The sequence below is a fragment of the Lepidochelys kempii genome, chromosome 7 (genome assembly GCF_965140285.1).
Source record: "Lepidochelys kempii isolate rLepKem1 chromosome 7, rLepKem1.hap1, whole genome shotgun sequence".
Taxonomy (NCBI): Eukaryota; Metazoa; Chordata; order Testudines; family Cheloniidae; genus Lepidochelys; species Lepidochelys kempii.
The window spans coordinates 113,358,033-113,379,837 of record NC_136386.1 but is presented as its reverse complement, the minus strand read 5'-3'; the positions used below and the strand labels follow the sequence as shown (position 1 = coordinate 113,379,837).

At 41.7% G+C, this 21,805-nt stretch overlaps 1 protein-coding gene across 13 annotated transcripts in view; it reads right to left on the bottom strand.

The window, feature by feature from the left end:
* The window catches only part of ABLIM1 (actin binding LIM protein 1), a 314,885-nt gene that overhangs the window by 99,431 nt on the left and 193,649 nt on the right, over positions 1 to 21,805 (bottom strand). For all 13 annotated transcript variants that reach the window (XR_012160071.2, XM_073354282.2, XM_073354291.2 and 10 more), the window contains exons 5-6: positions 18,038 to 18,164; positions 16,457 to 16,550 (exon numbers count right to left, since the gene is read on the bottom strand). Coding sequence is in view for 12 of the 13 variants with exons in the window: in XM_073354282.2 (XP_073210383.1) it covers positions 16,457 to 16,550; positions 18,038 to 18,164 (221 nt within the window). In the remaining variant the exon portion in view is untranslated. The remainder of the gene's footprint in view (positions 1 to 16,456; positions 16,551 to 18,037; positions 18,165 to 21,805) is intronic.

Sequence of the window (21,805 nt, the reverse complement as noted above, 5' to 3'; positions counted from 1 at the left end):
ATCAAACCCCACACAGAACACACACCAGAAACTAAAAGGGTTTCCTACGGGACATCCCCGTCTCTCAATTTCCCTCTTACCAGAGGGCCACACTCTCCTCTCTTTTATCCGGGTGGAGTTAGCAAGTTGGTTTAAAGAGAGCACAATTTACGCAGTGGCTTTATGCAGGGGTCAACCTCCTTCTATAGATGCTAAACAACACTGCACCCAGAACAGATCCTTGTGGAACCCCACTTGAGATCTCCCTCCTGACAGGATGCTTTGACATTTATGTAACATTGTTATAACAGAGTGGGAATCATGCAAAGAAATAAGTGGTTCTCTGGGCTAGGTCCTGAGCTGATATAAATGGTCCACTGACTTTAATGAAGCAATACTCTTTTACACAAGCTGAGGATCAAGCTTTCTACTGGGCTGATTTTATAGACAGGTTTTCTATGACCTCTTTCTTTGAAACCTGCACCTCTTGATAATTCCATGTCTTCAGTTTTTACTAAAACTCTGAATGTGTGATGATGTTTAAGGTGCAGAAATAGATGGAATATGTATAACGATGCTACTGTAGAATATGTACTTTCTGTATACCTGGGGAAACTAACAACAATTATCTTTACTGTCAATTACCAGAATTACATGAACATCTATGCTGGGATCACAGTGTTACCATTTACACGTAGTGAGGGCTAATATCAGTGAGTAACAAAGCTAATCATAGCGAGTTTTGATGTGCTATTTTTCATTTTAAGATTTTAATAAAGGTTACTATGTGGGATCTTTGACATGTCTGCTTCATCCAGTTTCATCCCCCATATACTGGATGCATATCATTCTCTTCTTGTTATTTTCTACACTTCTACTGTATTTGGACTGACTGAATCTGGAAGAGCAGTAAATGTGTAGTGCCTGTTCCCATCACAGACCCAAGATTCTAATGAGAGAATCTATCACTGGTGATGCGCAAAACAAAGAAATCCAGCTAGATTTTCAGATTCCAGGTCAAGCGTGAAGGGCTGGCAGTTAAGAAAAAACAGATTTTTACTTGTAACCTGAGCACATTTGATATGGAATCACTGAGACAATATATTGGGAACCACATGTCAACTTCAGTAATTTTTCTGCACTTTAAATATCACGTTCTGATGCAATCCCCCAGCTCCTTACCATTAAAGTCTTCCATCGCTAGAGGGCCAATATGTATATGCTTTGGTAAAGTTCTGGCAGACTCAACAATAATTCTCCAAATATCTTTAGTCTTTAAGCTCTTTCAGGCAGGGACTTTATTTTCATGGCAAACACTTTACCCATTGTACATTGTCACGTACATCTCTGGCGCTATTTAAATAGGAACCAATAATAAAATGAAGCAAATGATGTCAAGTCCTTTATGGATGATCCAACAATGAGCCATATTGCACGCTTAATTACATTACAATAATGCAAACTTACTGTCTTTATTAGGGTATAGATACGGGCAGAATTTAGCCCCTTGAATATCTACATTTACTTTTCCTTTCCTCCCAGGTTTCTGGCACAGCAATTCTGACTAGGAATTTTCTCACAGCAAATTCCTTGGCAAGACCAAATACTCATTTCTTTTCTATGAAATAATGTGATGGAACAGTTCCAACTCCTAAGCAGAGATGTGAACTTCATCAATATTCTGCAACCTTCAGCCTCACAATATATTGCCAGCCTCCCACGCTATGTGCCGTGCTGCCTCCCATGCTTTGTTTCCATACAGGAAGTGGGGATCATGGCTGTGCAATGCAAAAATCACATAAAGGGCCTGGCTGATTATAACCAGAGCCAGTATTGCTATACTATTTTGGAGGTAATCAGAGTCTCTCAGTTATGACGCTTTACAGTAGCTTCGTCCTAGGGACAGCAGCTTGTTCAATTCTGCCTCTCAATTCTGACTTGAGCCTTAAATTCTTCCCATCCTGCTAACAGAACAATAGTGCCGACTTTAATGTTTCTATTCAGGGCTGATGAGCATCACAGTTCAGTGACCAGTCTCTGCAGCAAGAGAAAGAAGCCCACTGCAAACACTGCTTCCAGCGTGTTGATCTGCAAGAAACTAAGCAAAAATGGACTCTTTGTTTGGTTTGTTGCTGAATGCTAGTTATGAGGCTCACATGCAAGGATAATCTTCTGCTCTCTGAAAAATATTTGTTAAAAAAACCTCTCTCTCACTCAACAGATGTGCTCACTGTGTGCATTGTGAGGCATCCTATACCCGCTTACTTCAATGGGGGGAGGGATAGCTCAGTGGTTTGAGCATTGGCCTGCTAAACCCAGGGTTGTGAGCTCAATCCTTGAGGGGCCCATTGGGAATTGGTCCTGCTTGGAGCAGAGGGTTGGACGAGATGACCTCCTGAGGTCCCTTCCAACCCTGATTGTCTATGAATGACAAACACGTCTGCGCAGCTTTTTACTTCTGGTGGCACTGCACAGCCAGCACACTTATGGAAAGCTGAATCCAGCTGACTTTCTCTGTGTGTGTCACCAAGGGAAGTTTCATTAAGTTTCCATCAGCTACACCTGTGCACACCCACTGCAGGCACTGGAGTTGAACAGATGTCACTGAGGGGATCATTTGAAGAAGGTGAAGTTACACAGGGTAACCTAATTTCATGTATAGAGCCTGTATTGCAGATCAGGTATAAGAAGGAAAAAATCCAGCTTGACTCAGATCTCACACTGATTTTGCAGAGATGGCAGTTATTAAAAAGAACAAACATGTAGAATGAGCTCATTTCTTATGGAAATCATTAAGATGCAATAAATATGGAAACTCACATTGTAACCACACTGTAAATCTTACATCACCCTGGGAAGTGGGTAAGTATTAGCCCCATTTTTCAGATGAGATTGAGTGACTTGCCCCGAATCTCACAGGATGTCTGTAGCAGAACCAGGACTAGAAATCAAGTCTCCTGATGCCCAGCCCTATGGCTTAACCACAAACGAAAACCAACCATCCTTTGCGCAACTCTGAGAACTTGTTCAAACACTCCTACTAAAACGGAATGATTGACGCTTGATTTTCTTGTCATTCTGGCTTAGCACCCTGCTAAGCCCTTATCTATAAGGAGCTGTTACAGAAAGTGTGCAACCTTCAAACATATGGGCTGGCACTAATCCTGGCCCAATTTGCATCCTTTTCGCAGAACAGGTCCAAAAAAATCTGAATAAAATTGCAAGGGCCAAAAAACCCAAACAAACAAAAAAAGGAAGACAGACACTAAGCATGACGCTAGACACCAAAATAAGAGAACAACAGGACATAAAACGAAGGCAGGCTTTAACAAAATAAAAATAAAAACAGTCTATTATAATATGCATCCGTAGGATTCATAAAGTACTCTCTGAACTGACATATATATGCAAACATGTTAAGATCACCTGAGTATGATATTTTCTGAACTGGGAACTATGTTCTGTCCTTCCAGGGAAACTAATTTAAGAGACTTTTTTCACTCTGATTAATATGATCTTACAATGTGTTTCAACAAACATAAACACATAGGGCTGGATAGGTTTTTATGCCCTTTGATTAATTCTCTGTGCAATCATAAAGGCTAGCTGGTACCTTTGGGGATTCCTTCCAACACCCTGGGGACAGTGAGTGATAAACATCATCTTAGCACTCGTACCATCTAAGGAAAGGGTACATATTCTTCATCCTTTGTTCGTTCTAACTGCATTGTTCCCAATCCCAAAGTCACAGTAATTATTAGAGTGGATTTGACTACATCCATTACCCACATTCTCAGAAATCCTGTAGTTGTTATGCTAGTTGGAGCATTCACACAACACTAGGTTCAAAATGCAAATATCAGACACTGCAGAACAATCAGTTAGATAGCGAACGCAGAGAAGCATCTAATTCTTTCCAAATAGAATAACTTAGAAATGTTTAACAGAGTCTCTCTCTGTCAGAGGCTCAGAGTGTACTCTAACAGCAGAGCTTTTTATTTTTCACAATAATCTATTTCCTCTCCCCCCCCCCCGCCATTTGTCAGTTTTCTCACCTCTGATATGCAAAATATCCAATTAGGGAGAACCATGGAAGCAGCTCCTTAAATCTTCCCCTGCATGAACATCACTTGAGAGCATTTCCTTAAAAGCTGAGTTTCCAGGCATTTTACTTCCTACCTTGTTTCCTTCATCTTCATATCCAATCAAGGTTTCCATGCACCATGGGAAAACTAGCATACTATCATAACTATCACAGGGCATTCAAATACCATCAAGATGAATGTGATGGGTAAGATAGGAACAAAGGCCCAGATCCTCAAAAGACCTAAACACCATTGAAGATCTGGCTCAAAATAACAAGGCGATATCGGGCACCATGACTTACTAGTTAATTCAACCTGTATAGCAAGTATTTATGTTGTCCACACAGCTGCTGCATTTTTATTCTAAAGGAAACAGCTCAAGGATGCCATTGAAATAGCATAGATCTGAAAGATTTTCCCCTCATCATCAGGGAACACAGCTTTCCAGTCCAAATGCAGTTAATTCAGTGAATTGTAAGACACAATAGATCTATTTGCATAAACATTAGGCTACTCCAATTTCACTGAACCCTGCATGCGGAAGATGAAGCCTTAAGTCATTTCCAGGTGGTTTATGATACTCAGTTCAGAGACCTCTACCATGCATAAAACACTCAAAGCCAGTTTGGTACAGTACTTGGATGTAAGAATAGCTGTATATGTCACAGCTGTTGAACAAGTGCACTCATATTGAGTGCTACTTTCCTCCTATGAGAGAAAAGGCTTACTAGATTCCAACTAAGAAGTGCTGGACAACCCAGATGTCTGTCCACAATAGTCCTTAGATCTGTATGGTCTTCTAATGTGTTATGAAAAAATAATTTGCAACTTGCCCTATTTTTGCTCCAGGTGGCCATTTCCATCATCCATAAAATACAAATATGTGTAATATGTCCTCATTTGTAAAGCGCCTGCTCAGAAAGTTGAGTCAGGAGTTAACCCAGTGTGCGTCAAAGTCTCTGCAGGGATTCCAAACTTGCTTTTTTCTTCCCCCCAGGAAAACCAGACTGACAGGCCAGCACCGTCAACACACTGAGCCCTGTTAGAGACATCATTAAGAGCATCAAGACCTGAAATCTATTAGGCGTGTGCCCCATTTATCAAATTGGTTCTCAAGTCTCAAGCTATGGTGGGGGTTTTTAAGCTTCCAACTGAACGCTGCTGTTTCCTGCTTAACAAACATCTTTCACCAATATCATTATTGGTCCAATCCTGCTCTCCTAGAAGTTGATAGTAAATTTCCAGTAACTTCAATAGGAGCAGGAGTAGGACCTGAAAGTGAAACATTTACACTCTGGAATCCTTTGCAAGTCATTTCACCACAAAATGCATTTTCATTGTGGTCTAGTCACCTAAGCTCACCAAGCCTTAAAGAAGGATCTGCTCAGTGAGATAGAAATGAGAAGTAACCCATCTTAGGTTACAATAATTTCAAACTGCTGCAAATGGCTTCAACTTAACTGCATCCCTCTCACACAGTGAAAGTCTGGCCCTGAAACAACCTGGACAGAGGTTTATTTCCACTGTAAGCTCTTTGGGGCTTTACTGTCCCAAAGAGGTTGTGCTCATTTCTTTTATATGGGTACAGTGACCTGGCTGTGGCCTTTAACAGTACCACAATACAAAGTTTAAAAAACTTATAATGACAATAGAAAGCACAGGGAGCAGAGAGTTGAACTCAAAGTGGAAATGCAATGGTATGTTTGCCTTCACTTTAGTCATATCAAGAGGAAACCAGTCACGCTGATAGTAGCAGGAGCCAAACAACGGAATTCTTAGTGTATCTTCTCAGGCTCAATGGCAAGATGACTAAAGTAGCCCTTGGTTACTTATATTTTGCCAAGTAAATATTCCACTGAAAAGGTGATACTTGCCCCATGTACCTTTATCATTAGTATTTTGTTATATGTATACTAATGGGACACAAAACCATGTGATGCCATTCCCTCTTACCAGTGGCAGGAAACAGTTTAGCACTTCTGATATAAAGGCACCTCCTGCAATGCCATTCGGCTATATTTTGACCAGCTTGGTAAAGTTAAGTTTTTACAATACATTAGAGATTAAAAATAAAGCCAAAGTAACACATAGGGAAATACTTGGCTAAAACCAAGTAGTAAAGGTGCTGTAAAAAGAAATATTTCTGGTTAGTAGTGGAATATTCCAAAAAGTAATTCATGCAAATAAGCCATGTGTTCTGTAAGTACCTGCAAGATTTCACAAGCCTTTTTGAGGCAATAATGATACTGTAAATTGGTTATCTGGCAGTGACATGTCAGAACCTGTTTTTCCTTATTCAGCATCCCCTACATCCTCTTAAACATTTCTCTGTGTAGCATCAGACTGAAAGCAGGCTCATTGTCAGTCTCTGAATTATTGCTGAGCGAGAGTTACACCCTCTCCTGGAAGCTGCCATGGCAACCACACTTTTGCTGGGGCACTGCCAGCTTCAGGATACTATCTTTTTTCATAATCAGAAGTCTGATCTTTTCAGAATGGACATGTCTCTCATCAGCCTTATAATGCTCTTGGCTAAGAATCCCCCTAACTTTTATGCAATACTGGCTGCTCTCTCAGAAAGGCTTTCTATATCATGCAACTTTGCTTAGTACTTTAGCCTTGACAAAAAAAGGGACTCCAGGATTCTACAGTATTGATCCCAAACACTGCAGCTTATACTGTGGTGTCCTGTGCAATTACCATAGCCTATATTTTATCCAGGAGGAACTGCTAGTTCTCTGAATAAAAACAAATCAAATTCATGCTACTTTTTACTACAGCAAGATGCTACACAGCCAATCTGACTGAGGCATCCAACCATTTCCATGTGTTATTATTAAACTTTTCATTTCCTCATTTTTATGCAAACAAAAAACCTCTTTTAAAAACATGCAGTGTTTTCAGTGTTAACTGATAAGACCAGCTGAGCTAAAAGGCAGCAAAACTTTTAAAGTGATCTCAACCTTTATCACTATACAACAAAACCTACTGAAATAATCAAAGAACAACATATCTATTAAAAACTACTCGACAAGAAAAGTTTGTAGCTCCCACACTACTTCAGTGCACAGTACTAACTAGAAACTTAACTCCATTCAGCATGTAGACATAAAAGTGCATTAGCTATTTTCTCTTTTTCTAAAAAGCAGAATGACACTGAGCCCATGAATAAATCCCTCTGATGCGTGAGGACATGAAAAGTATCTGAATCCATCGCCACTGTCTCTTGTGATTCAAAAATATATTCTGCCACATTACAGAGGCACACAATCTCTCCTCCCCAGCACAATATTCCTATTTCTCAGCCAAAAGTGGCATCTACATCTAGTTTTCACAAGGAGACATATACCTTCTGCTAAGGCTTCTTTAGTCTAGTTCCCAGTCTTCCTTAGTCCGGTGAGCAGTGCACTCCACCTCTCTTCAGATTCAGAGCACTATGAGAAATGCCTTGCAGACACCAAACAGTCCCCAGCTCATGCTCTCACTGAGCCAGCTTTCAGAGCTTCCGATTAGATAAGTGTGTTTCTAACTAAAACACAGCCACCGCCCCTTCACCTCCACTGCTCTTCAATCACTATCCAGCAGACACACCAAAAAGGAGAAAGAACAGATTCTTCTGCCTGTCCATTAGACACAGTCTAGCAGTCGCTGGGGCAGTCCATTGTGAAAAAAAGGAAAAGGGAAGGATATATTAATACTTAGTCCTGCCATTAGTGCAGGGGACTGGACTAGATGACCTGTCGAGGTCCCTTCCAGTCCCATAATTCTATATGCCCCGTGAAGACAGTACCATTCCTTGGTGTTCAAGTGTAATAATATGATGGTAGAACAACTCACCTTCAGAGAGAGGTGTTGGTTTAGACTGAAATCAGAGTCTGTGTGGGTTATTTAACAGTCTTTCCAGGGCTTCTGAGGAGTTTAAAAGGTTTGTGAACTCAACAGCACAGATAAAGTGCACTTTTCTAAGGTCGCACCAGTTTGAGATCATTTAGAAAATGTCCAGAAAGCCACTTTACTCCGAATGTCTTTTAAAAAATTGGCTGCTGGATAGACTTTCCTTTTAACCTCATTGTGGCAGTAGGAGCCACTCTTGTGTGTTACCTTACCCTTGACATAACAGGGACAGTTATTTTACACTGGGATTCTACTCCAGTTGCTCAGCCAAATTCTAACTAAAGTGAGAAGAGTGAGGAAGAGCCCCGCTCAGTCAGGCACATATCCATGTATACTTGTATTTAGGCACATATCCATGTATACTTGTATTAGAGGAATTATTCAACAAAATGTTTTTCAGTGAAAAATGCTGAATTCGACCGAACCAAAACTTTGTGGAAATGTATCTGTTTCGACAAAACCTTTGTCAGGAAGGTATCACAGGTTCAGGGTGGAGCAACAGATGGCGCTATGCCCCCGAATTGCCTGATGGTTAGGCCCCTCACCTCAGATGTGGTAGACCCAGGTTCAAGTCTCTGATCTGAATCAAGCAGATGGAGAGACCATTGCTTGGTCTATAATCAAACAACCCAGGATCCATTCTACCCACCTCCATGATTGAGATGGCCGAATTAGAACAGACGACTGCTGTGTGCCTCTGTTGCTGAAGGTTTCCCAGCAGCCTGTGTCATTTATTTAGTATGCTCACAAAGCCCCATTTACTATAATAGTAATAAACCAAATTGCAAACAAGGTAAATCACAGAATTAACACCACATGCTATCTTCCACCACCCATTTACGCTGCTCTTTGTTGCTTCTTTTCTCTGGGTTTGTATGTTCATTCAGACCACAAGCAATCTGGATCAGGGACTGTGTCTTTTCACACGCCTGAAAAGCACCCATCATATATTTGATGCTCTGGAAATTAAATAGCGATAGATTCCCTCACAAGTTTCCTTTCTTTTTATAAACCCAGAATACCTTAAGAAAACATCAGAGGCAACTAGGATGACCAGATAGCAAGTGTGAAAAATCGGGACGGGGGTGGGGGGTAATAGGAGCCTATATAAGACAAAGGCCCAAATATCGGGACTGTCCCTATAAAAATCAGGACATCTGGTCACCCAAGAGGCAACACTTTAAAACTCCTTATATTCTCAATCTTTCCTTTGCAGCAACAAAATGCTTTGTATGCAAAAGCTGGATTTTTTTCATTTTAAAGCAAGACAAGCTTTGACTTGTCTTATTACTACTACATCGACAGTGCAGAAAGCAAAGGAGTACTTGTGGCACCTTAGAAACTAACTCAAATACATTTGTTAGTCTCTAAGGTGCCACAAGTACTCCTTTTCTTTTTGCGAATACAGACTAACACGGCTGTTACTCTGAAGCACAGAAAGCAATGCGCTTTGTGATATTAAATGGATGACTGCCATGAAAACAGCTCATCCAAACAGCACATGAAAGAGAAAGAAAAACAATGCATGAGTGTTTTTTTTTAAAGTTTCTGAATAGCATTTTCCATTGTTTTTACAGGATACACCTACATCAAAAACCCAAGCACTTATTTGTACTTACTAGGAAATGCCCATCTAGTGTAGAACTTAGATACTTAAGCACTTTTGAAAATGTTGTCCTAAGTGACTTAGGAGCCTAACTTCCATTTTCAAAAGTGACTTAGGCACTTAAGTCTTGTTAATAGTCAATGCACTTAAGTAGATAGATTACTTTACACATGAGACTATTCCCATTTAAATGTTGACAGACTCATAGCCTTAGACAATATTTCTTAAAACATGTCTTATTCTACTACCTCAATAACACTTCATATAAATACCAAGTATATTATTAGTATTATTTATTTGTTAACTGAAGCAAACAATGGTCTTCAGAGGATCCTGTTTGAAACTCAGCTAAGAGGTTCTCCAAAGTCCATGAAATCAATGACCCTAGTTCAATCAGCATATGGAACCAAATACTTGGTTACGTAAATAAGACTCAGCAGAAAATTACTGGAATCATTGACAGCACACGCTTCTATGCTGGGGGTTGCGGCGGGGGCATGAGAGGGAAGGAACACTTTGGAGGAAACTGGTGGGAACCTCTTGCGTGTGAAGAGCTATTCCTTAGTATCATATTCTTCTCTTCAACAAGGACAACAAAAATTCTTTACACAACTCGAGCAGGCATTTCTCTTTACATTTCCAACGTCAGTGCATCTCTAAGCTGCTATCTGTCTAGGTATTTCGAGGTGTAGCATACAATAGATGATGGATTCCTGAATGCCAACTCATTAAATTAAGAGCATATTTCTGTATTAATACACACTGGTGTGCTTCTTGTTAAAATCCGGGGAGACTCAGCATAAACGGCCACATGGACCATAGTTGATAGGAACTTGGCCTTTCAAGCTGAAGTTAGATGAGCCTGTTGTGTCCTTGGCATTTCTCTCTTCAGGTTCATCTGTTAAGGGGCATTGTGCCATAACTTACAAGGTGGCGAACCAGTTTTAACAGCTCGTAGGAGACAAGCAAATATAGATATAAAAAAGGAATAGTATTCAGAATAAATGATGTGATACTTCCAGTGTCAAACAATCACCAAATGGGAAGGGTTGCTTCACCAATAGGGACTAGAGCCATACCCAGCTTTAGCCAGGAGAGATCACATGCCTGCTTTTTCTTTGAGACAGGGGATATTAAGTAAGCTCTGTTATAGAAATAAATGGATAGAGAAACCAGATGGTTCAGGGATTTGTTAACACATATGGAGCCTTTGATCATTACATCACCAGTTCAAATCCTGCTTGTAACAGTAGTGACCAAACGCGCCAGCATGGCACTAGAGTAGGAGTCAGAAGACCCGGGTCTTACTATCAGTTCTGCTTTGTGACCTCAGGCAAGTCACTTCACTTGTGTGTTGCTTAGTTTCCCCTTTTGAAGAACTGAGATAATTACACTTACATCCTTTGTCAAAGGTTTTTTCCATGTACGGATGAAATACATGCACATGGACCCAATTGACTTTAATGGGCTTTGAGAGTTAAGTCTTATTATACGTGGTAGGTTATGCAAAATGAGTTGGGCCACAATCTTGCAAATATCTAAGCGCGTGCTCATGTGAGTAGAGTAACAGAAATGCCTAGGAGTTTGCAGAATCAGGCCTAAGATGTCAAGCTGGCATCTGTCACTGGCTAAGCTTTAAAACACTAAAGTTAAGAAAACTTTAAATTTAGTGGAAAGTCTATGTTTTTTTAAGGATCAATCCAAATTCCTTTCATACCATTATATCCTGATAAGGAAAGCTTTTCATTGGAGCTAACAGAAAATGAACCACTATTTTTGGGAAATAGCTCCTTTCTGATAGCAAAACCCGTGGAGGAACACTGACCTCTGTTGCCTTGACTACAACTCCACATATCCTTAATGTACACTACAATTTATGACTTCTTGTACATGCATTAGACATTGGATATTTATCATTTACAATGTTTATTGTGCAGGCTTCAGCTACCTGCTATTTGTCACAAGCAGTAAAGCTCAGAAGTATAAGCAAAATCTCTCTAGCTCAAACACATTACTTTTTTTCACCTCGCTCCTTTTTAGAGGATTTAGTGATTCAGATGGACAGCCTGGAAAAATGGGGTTCTTCATTTCACCACAGAATCAGGACACCAGCAGCTGTATCACTGCCTCCAACAATACACCTCAATCTCGACCTAAGAGATCAGTGCCAGGGGAAGGCTGGATATATTCAATCTCCCTCATCCATTCAGTACTTGGTCTCTACAGAGAAAGTCAAAGGTGCCTGTTAGTATGAGCGGGGGACGCGGCTTTCTGAAATGTGGTACAAAAGACTCCTTTAATTTTGGGTGTCTCCATTTTTGAGTGCCAGATTTAAGACATCTAGGGCCTGATTTTCAGAGGTGTCGAGTACCCATCAGTCTGACAGTGTGGGCTGCAAGTCCTAGAAGTTTCTAAGCAGCACTCAAAATGGGTGGGCACTTTTAAAAATGTAGGCCCTGGTCACTGATGCCATCAAACTTGTTTAACAAAATGAGTTTTTATGCCATCCTTCTGTGCTCTTCCCATTTTACCGTAACCAGCTGTGAAGGAACAGTTACACTGTATCAAGTGTAACAAGAATTGGCAAAAAATAATGAGCTTTCCAAAGGGACAGCATACTGCCTATTGCTGCCAACTGATTCACTAGTGTGGTATGCATGTGTGATGGATGGTGGGTGACATTTCTCCTCTGCCTTTGCTACTTGCATCTTCAGTGGGATGAAATATAATATTCCTCCCAGATCACAGTATAATATACACCCTCCTTTTACAAAATAAACTGAAAGCTCTGTGGGGATCAATTCACCCACTTTTTGTTTTTAACTGGAAAAGACAAAATACTAGGTGCCTTTTCCCACTGGACAGATCTGGCTAGGCTGTTATGTCACAACCCTCAGTCTAATTGCTCATGCAAATGTGATGCTTTATGGAAAGAACAAGATTTGTATCCAGTCTGCGTCACAGGAAGCAGGAGACAACTCAACAGACTTTGCTCCCCTGAAAAAACCTCCAGGTCTTGCTTTTGCTGGGGAAAAAAAAATGCTGCTAAAGAAAACAGAGGGAAAATACTAATCTCTATTTGAAAAGGCTAAATCTAAATTTAACTATTAAATGGGATCTAGTGAGTAATTCACCCTCTCTAGATGAAGGAGTCATCAACTGCCCCTCTGCTCCAGGTCTATAATATTCTGCAAACCCTGGCACAAGGCTGCTCTAACTTGCACTGGCTGGAACAGCATCCTTTAATAGACACCAGTTTTAAAACAAACAAAAGGAAGTATTTTTTCCCACACAATGCACAGTCAACCTATGGAACTCCTTGCCAGAGGATGTTGTGAAGGCCAAGACTATAACAAGGTTCAAAAAAGAACTAGATAAGTTATGGAGGATAGGTCCATCAATGGCTATTAGCCAGGATGGGCAGGGATGCTGTCCCTAGGCTCTGTTTGCCAGAAGCTGGGAATGGGTGACGGGATGGATCATTTGATTACCTGTTCTATTCATTCCCTCTGGGGCACCTGCCAGTTGCCACTGTTGGCGGACAGAATACTGGGCTAGATGGACCTTTGGTCTGACCCAATATGGCTGTTCTTATGTTCTAGGAACCAATCTGCCAACTAGGGATTGCTGCTTTGGCCCCAGTCCCTGATCACATCTTTTCTGTGTCCCCAAACACTATCTCCCTGCCTGTAACCAGCCATGATACACCTGATGCAGGCAGGGGTTGCGGGGAGGGAAAAGGAGAAGACAGGGACACAGAGCTGTGTGAGCAAAAGCTATGCCCGGTTTATGTCAGCCCATGTTTCCCATAGGCTAGGAGAATTCTTATCAGCACCCCCGAGAACTGATTTAAGGGCATCATCCCCTTTAGAACAATGCTTTTCTAGCAGTGCAAAAGGTCCTTAGCAGCAGCCAAGAATTTAGCCGAATCTTTCTGTTCAGCATCACTAATTAGTGTATCTAAACTGGTCAGTCACTCCATTTGAGTGCCATTGGTTGAGTGTTTTAATGCCCCTCAGTTTCTACAATGAGATTTGAAGAACTTTTTGTGGATTAACCAGGTTAATAAAATATACTGTAATGTGTTTAAGCCAAATCTCCTAATTGCAGACTGTGCATATGCCTCAGTTGGCAAGATATTACTACTTATTAAGTGAAGGTCTCCAGTTAGTCTCTCAGTCTAAGCCTTACTGACAGCAACCAGATATTAAAACTGATTTTAACAGATTAGGAAGGAGGTACAGCATACTTGTTGTTTGATTTTCATGGGCTATATAGGATTTTGATATTCGTTGCATACGAGGGGCTGCAGCTGCCCCCTGCTGTATTGCTACTAGTTATGCTGCTGATATATTAGTACTGGATCAATGTCTGTGTCTATGTTGAAGCAAAACTTCCCCGGACTTACCAGAAACAACATGGTAACGGTAAAAAGTATTCAAAAGGTACACAAAACCCCAGCTTGAGTACATATGCTTAATGCTCCCACATATTCAAAAGGTCACTCAAATGGCTCTATATTTTTGCAAGGCTTTATGACTACTTAAGGCTTAGGCTGAATGGAAAATCTCTAACAGTACTTTGTCACACACGGAGCTCTAGAAAATGAAACGTGGTTTGGTGGCCCCAGCTCAACTTCCTCTTTGATTCCTGTTTCAGTTGAAAGTTATTTCCTATTTTCAATAATAAACATGCAGCCAAAGTCACAGTGAGAGAAACCAACCTCAGGAACAAAATTTGCATGGCCTTAGTGCTCTCCATCCTCCACAGCCAGACGCAAACAGAGTGAAAGCCAGGACTTCAACTTGCCCAGGTCGGGTACAGATGGACAGTTGAGGCCTGGCTGTGTTGAGCTTCTTAGCCACCATTTTCAAAGGAATTCATTCACTTATAGCACAGTTTAGCTCAAGCTACTCTGAGGTTCCTTCAGAAAGACAGGTTTCTTCTGAAGGATGATGCATTTTCAAGCCAAGATGATCTGAGCTCAAACTTCCCTTACACTCAGCCACTGCAGTAAAAGCAGCCTTTCTTGAACAATACAGAAGAAAGGGAGCTCATTCTTCCAAACTCTAGTTAGTCTCCAGCATCCTCCCCTATATTACTTTCGTCACAGTGCCATATCTCTTCTCACTAATTATCCAGCTGGGTCTCCAAAAGGATTATGCACATATTAGAAGGGAAGGAGACAAAGAGCCTGACTAATTGAATAAAGAAAAGATTTCATTTTAACAGAAGCAATGACAAGTGCTTGGAGTGCCCAAGCGTCTTCCGGCTCCCTTATGCGACGGCCGCCATCTTGGCCAACGCACCAGCGATTGAACCAGAGGCCTCCAGTGCTAAAAGTTGAACCGTGCTTCAGTTAGAGCTGTAACAGACTCAACCTCTGCCAATCGGGGAAGAGAGATAACAGCACCCTCACCAGTGGGTAACTGCATTCATCTCTGCGGCTGTACGACTCTGTCGACACTATGAACTAGGGCTGCGTTTCCCTGGCTTGTGTACATGTATTCATGCTAGCTCTTACCAAGCTAGAAACAGAAGCGTGGCTGTCGTGGCACAGGCGGTGGCGACATGGCTGACCCAGTTTCAGGTGGGTTTGTACTCAGTACGGCTCAGCTGTGCCTCTGTGGCTGCTACCCATGCCCCTGTGGCTACACTGCTATTTATAGGAGCTCACACTGTAGATGCAGCCTAAAGGGCAGACGTTTTGTTACTCATCGGAACTGCATGACCAGGTCCTCGTACACTCTTCCAAAAACACACCACTGGTTGGAATTCTTTGCCCTCTTTCTTGCACCAACTAACTTTGCAAAGTAAAATCAAGCACATTTTCGGGTAATGTGAAATATTAAGCGATGCTGAAGCTAAAGATGAACCCAAGCCATGTACTTCAGATCAGGAACTGAATCCTAATCTAAACCAGTTCTCTCTTTACACAGAATCTAGTCTCCTAAATGGATCCATGGAGTCAGGAATCAATTTTGCCTCTCATATCTAAACAGTAGCATGCCCTGCACTGGAGAGGGTCCTCTGAATTTTTGGTAGAGTTCCACCACCAAGCATCTCTACAATTATATGGAGAGCTCCGTGCCAAAGTATAAGGACCACAACTCTAAGGGCCATCAATCATTGCCAATGAGAGACTAAGATCAATTTTAGCAGAAAGGGGATGTGTCTCTAACAAGAGTCACCCAGATCTGATTGAGGAGCATGCTGAGGACATACTCCCCTTTATATAGTCAATGACTCAGGAGAAGGGATACTTTGTGTGGAAATCCTGGCTTCTGTTTGTGCCTTCTCATACCTAAATTATTTAACTTCCTCAAGAATATTCCTCCCTTTCATGTTCTCAGTATCATGCATATAACCTTATCCCAATCTCCTCTCTTCCAAAAAATAGAAACCTAGTGTTCCTACCCCTCTTCACAGCTGTCAACTAGAAAACATTTATTATCCCCATATGTTTCAAAGTAGCAGCCGTGTTAGTCTGTATCTGCAAAAAGAACAGAAGTACTTGTGGCACCTTAGAGACTAACACATTTATTAGAGCATAACCTATAAATTATTTTATGATATAAACAAATGTATCTCCTTCAGTACTTTTTCTAATCCTCACCCCAGCTACCCAGGATGCTCCAGACGTATACTCAACACCGACTTTGTGCAGTACCATACAAAAAAATCATCTCACTGACATCTCCACAGAAACCAAGGCAATCAGTTCTCCCCTACACATTTCCCAGTGGCTAGAATTTTTCCAAAGCACTTAGCAACAAGCTAACTCTGCTCCCATTGAAGTCAATAGCAAAAATCCCACGGAACAAATTCTTTGTGTACCCTGCAGTCTGGTGAGTAAACCCAGCGATTAAGCAATAGATTATATATTACTTACCTCTAGGACCTTCCCAGTGATGAACTGGTGACACGCTTCACATTTGACCCCAAAGAGAACCTGGTAGTCCTTTTCACAATAAGGAGCACCATCCCTGAAATAAAATATCCAGAAGGTACAAGTTACAATGAAGCTTGTATTCTTCCCTTGTCCCTAGTGGAAATTCCCATTGACAGCAATAGGCGAATGGGGAAGAAACCAAGCTAGCTATTTTGCAGCTCAAATGAATTGGCATTACAGTTAGCACCATTTAGGATCAGCATTTAAATTGCCATCGAGAATAAAGGAGAGACATTCAAGCACAAATGTGCACATTGTGGGACAGATCCTCTGCTGGTGTCAATGGGTGTAAAATCAACTGAGCTATGCCCCTTTACACGAGATGAGGATCCGACCCTTTGTCAACATTCTATCATACACGTGCACGACCCTGCTGCACCTCAATCCATTTCAGTAAATAAATCCTTCGTCATCTTTATAGCGTATAAACAGACACATCTGAGCATCAGTGGCATCATGAAGGTTCAAAAGGGAGGTGGGCAGTGCTATCTTTGTATGACTGAGGAATGAATTAGAAACACCTTGGCCAGTTTAAAGAATTTACACAGTATCAGGCACCACCTTACAAGTTCCTTTGTTTAATTAGTCATAGATGTCAGCCTGCTTATATGTGCGCCCACTAAAACAAGTGATGAAAGGTTTGCATGTATCTAGTGTCCCTATATTTTTTCTCCCCTGCTATAGGTTTGAAAGGGGTCTGGCTAGACTCCCTTCATCTTGCGGCTAAAGCACTCACTCTCTCTGATTTTTCTCCCTTGCCTTGGTATGCTCCTAACTTTCTTCTTCATTAGTTCCTAATCCGGGGAAGGTAAACACAGTGTCAGGTCAATCACATCAGTGTGTCTGGTCTTTGTTCTAGCACAGTGAGAGACGGGCTGTTTCTTTCTTTCTTCTCAAGTTCACAACTTGAAAATAACTGGACAAAATGATGGAAAAGCTGTGCCTTGGAAACACAACAGGGGAGGTCACACAACCCTCTCCTTGACCAGAAAAAGACTTGCAACCGTCCTGCTCATAGTATTTATTTTGCTAACTACTGTTAAATCACTGTTTTTCTTTACTTGCTCCAGCCAGTTTACAGGTAAAAATTTCCCTCGGGTCCCAATTCTGATATTCTGCTCCTACTAGGAGTGAGGATTTCAGTGCACATAGTGATGGGCAACGGGGCATGGACATTTTTTTACGGAGGGGGTCTAGAATTAAAAAAAGAATAGCTGTTCAATGACTAAATTTGTCCACGTTTAATAAAGTGAGAAAAGCTCCATGTGTTCCAAACTCATTGTCTCCTTTATCTATTATTGAGATTCTTAAAATTTTGGGCGAGGGAGTCTATAGTCCACCCCCCAACCCATGGCCTCCATTGTCTACCCCATGAATGATCAGCACGTGCCAACAGACCAGGTTTTCGGAAGTGCAATTTGCCCAACAGATTGGAAAAGCAGAATTTGGCTGCATTATACTTTTGGAAAGTAAGGATGGATTTCATGCCAGGCAACAGAAAAGACATAGGCAGCTGCTTACTTGCTGATGTATTCCCCAGTCAGGACCTTGCCACAGGCCTTGCACTTGAAGCATCCCAGGTGCCATTGCTTATCCAGTGCAAGTAGCGCTTGGCCATTTTTTATCTCTCTCCCACAGCCAGCACAATCTGCAAATAAATAAATATGTACATTCACTGTCAGTGAGTTAGTTTTATTAATCTTCATTAACCTACCTAACGAACACCACTCCTAGGTTAGCTAGAAGGGATCATTACAAAGCAATGCAAGACACCTACATTCCCATAGTGGTCAGCCCCCCCCCCCCCCCCCCGCCAGGTCGCAGCCCAGGGAACAAGGAACCGCAGATGCTTTCTCCTTCATAACAAGCATACCTAAGAATAGTACAGAAGGCACTGTCACACCTTTGGTAATGATGATTTGCAGCCAGCCCTGCAGATTTTATTAGGAATTAACAAAATACGCGTTCACTCACAAGAATGTCTTCAAGAGGAGCCACCATTTATTTGTTTTTGCTATCAGCAAAGTCTCTGTTGCTTAAAGAAAGCCACACATAGTAGGCATAGACTGGCTACTTCTAATCTAAAATTAGATCAGTAGTCATTCTCAGGCATTACTTTCCCTCCTCCAGATGGCAGCAAAGCACTAAACGTTAAATGGGTTCTTGGTAGGGAGCAAACTTTCAAAGGTTCAGGAGTGGTAAGAGACACATTTTTACAGCTATCAGAGTAACAGCCGTGTTAGTCTGTATTCGCAAAAAGAAAAGGAGGACTTGTGGCACCTTAGAGACTATCCAATTTATTTGAGCATAAGTTTTCGTGAGCTACAGCTCACTTCATCGGATGCATACTGTGGAAAATACAGAAGACGTTTTTATACACACAGACCATGAAAAAAATGGGTGTTTATCACTACAAAAGGTTTTCTCTCCCCCCCTAGTTCTCTCCTCTAGTTTTTACAGCTAGATAACATAACAAAGGCTTTGGCAATAATTGCAGTATAATAGGACGTATCCACCTCTGTACATAAGGAAAGGAACAACTCCCATAGGCATTCCTTGTGCATAAAAAAGGACTTCAGTTCTATGTTTGGAGTCAACATTGAACACTGATATATTGAGATCCTTTGATGGCAGGAATCAAGCAAAGAGAGCCCCAGGCAACGGCACTCAATGCCCTTTATTTCTGAGATGCCATGGTGTTTCATATCACCTTGTAGATCTCTGGCTCAGGGTTGCCTTTCCACTCCAATTCAAAATAGTCAAAGCTTTCCCTATAAGGGGCACCACAGTGGGCGCTGACATTTAAAGAAAATGACATGCTGGGGCCCAGTGAAGAGTTGCAGACTTCCCCCAGGTGCAATTTTGGTGAAGGAAGGCTCACAAGAGTAAGAATGATAGAGAAACCTGACAAACACAGGGAAAGCTGCAGGGAAGGAAAGAGACCTAAACTATATTGGAGGGTGCTGTGATCTAACTTAACACCTTAAACACCCTGAGCTGAATGTCACATCCTCACAATGACATCAAGCTGTTGAACACGAGTGTCATTAATAGAATAATGAAAACAGTTCAGCCCAATCACTGCAGCTGAAAGAATATCTACCCAATCAGTTAAACTCTTGATCTCTAGGCATCTCAAAAAGGTCATTGATCTTCAGTGTGCAAGCTCAGTAGATAGAGGATGCCTGAGAAATCCCAACCAACTCTCACAGTGGTAGTTTTACCCCAGTGTAAATCCACGCCTGCAATGAGGTTACTCCAGATTTATGCCGGCAAAAGTGAGAGGAGAATCAGGCCCCATGTCACTGAAATGGACTATTAACTTTCTGGATAATAGTCCACACAAAGGAAAACACCAAACAGATGCTGGACACTGTTACCATCCAGAAGGTGAGTGAGAGAGAGGTGGGCAGGGGAGTTTGGGACTGCTGTAAGATTCTTACATGGTAACGCGTATGTCTGAGCATCCTGATGTTGTGTTGCAAAGACATGCAACATCAAGATGACTTTGCCCCAGAGGACAAAGTGTAAGGAGTGGAACCAGGAGAAGACACCACGGGAATGACAAACTGATGGCCAGTAACTGTTCCCTCCAATTCTCTATGCCATTTATCTGCCACCCCATAAACCTGAATCAGCTTCCTCGAGCTTTAATGTACAAATGCTACTCATTTATCACCCCTTATTTTTAACCAGCAGTTCTAGCTTTTTCATCCTTCCGGAGGCTGGATAAAGCAAAACTCTCAGATTGTATTGTTCCTATCCTAGCACTGCACTAGACTTGCAGTAAGTTTTTATTATTAATATTATTATCATCATCATCAGTATAAGAAGAAGAAAATCCATTCTGCCCAATTAAGCAGAATGCTGAGATGTTGTGACCACAGTGAAGACAATAGGCATTACAGGTGCTTGGCAGTGCTCAGGTTCAGGCCCCTTCAGATTACGGAAACATTTGAAATATAAAAGGAGTACTTGTGGCACCTTAGAGACTAACCAATTTATTGTAGCTCACGAAAGCTCATGCTCAAATAAATTGGTTAGTCTCTAAGGTGCCACAAGTACTCCTTTTCTTTTTGCGAATACAGACTAACACGGCTGTTCCTCTGAAATTTGAAATATAGTGTTGTCAGTATAAAAGAACAACAAATGCATTTCATACTTATCTGGAACTTTCCCTCTGCAGATCCCAAAGTGCTTTATAAAGGTGAGTGAGCACCATTAGCTCTATTTATCTGATGCCACAGAGCTGTTGAGTGACTTGGCTAAGGTCACAGTGAGCTAATAGCCTGTGCTGTCCTACTAGACTATAGTTGCCCTGTTAACAGAAACATTTATTTCCCCTGGTGAAACAGCTGGTTGTAAATACAGAAAGCTGGCAATTCTCACTCAGATAGTACTTGAATAGAAAGGAGATAAATACAGACTAGGTTCAGGGCAGGAAACCATTTGTTCAAGAGAATTCTACAAACAAACGCCACTCACTCGCTAGTGCCTGTGTAACATATGCTAATGACTTTGGGTGAACTACAAAACAGCATGGAGGGTTGACACAAGGGCTCAGCAGCCACATGGGGGCATGCTCTGCTACAGCCTAAGCTATACATTGGTCCCAAATAGGCCAAGATGTAATGGAACTACAGTGGCATTGAGGCTGCAGAGTCCATGATTATGTGGATTCGGTGGCACCAACACCCAGGAGTGGCTGTGGAAAGGTTACACTGCAGCCCCACAGGGTACCTGCTGCTTGAGGAGTTGCAATTCCATTCCCCTTAACCCCCTCTTAGCGCCCCACACAAGTCCAAATTACTCAGGCTTTGGGCAGGAGTGGTCAATGTTACCGTCTCTCTGCACAACACAAGCTAAACACATCACAGCATGGCTTCCCAGATGTTTACATCTTCTGCACAGTGATATAAAATGCAGGGGTTTCCAAAAGCTCCCATACACTGTATCCCATACACACCTCGTCTCTTTCACGCGCTCTGACTAGGCTAGCTCAGTCTAAAGATACGCCCCTACATATTTTCTCGCCATAACATTTATAGTCCATAACAGTGCCGCATTTGAAGTGTCCAGAGAGCTAAAGCAAGTACAAGAAACAAAGGGCTATTGAAACAGAACACGAATGTCTGCCCGAATGTGGGCGGGGGGTGGAGGGGGGGAGAATTACATTTTAAAGACATCATTAAGATCTTCATCCCTCAAGCACCATGTACAGCCTCATTAGAGAGCCCTATGAAGCTGTACACTGGGATAGTAATGACAGATGAGCTGCCATCCACGATG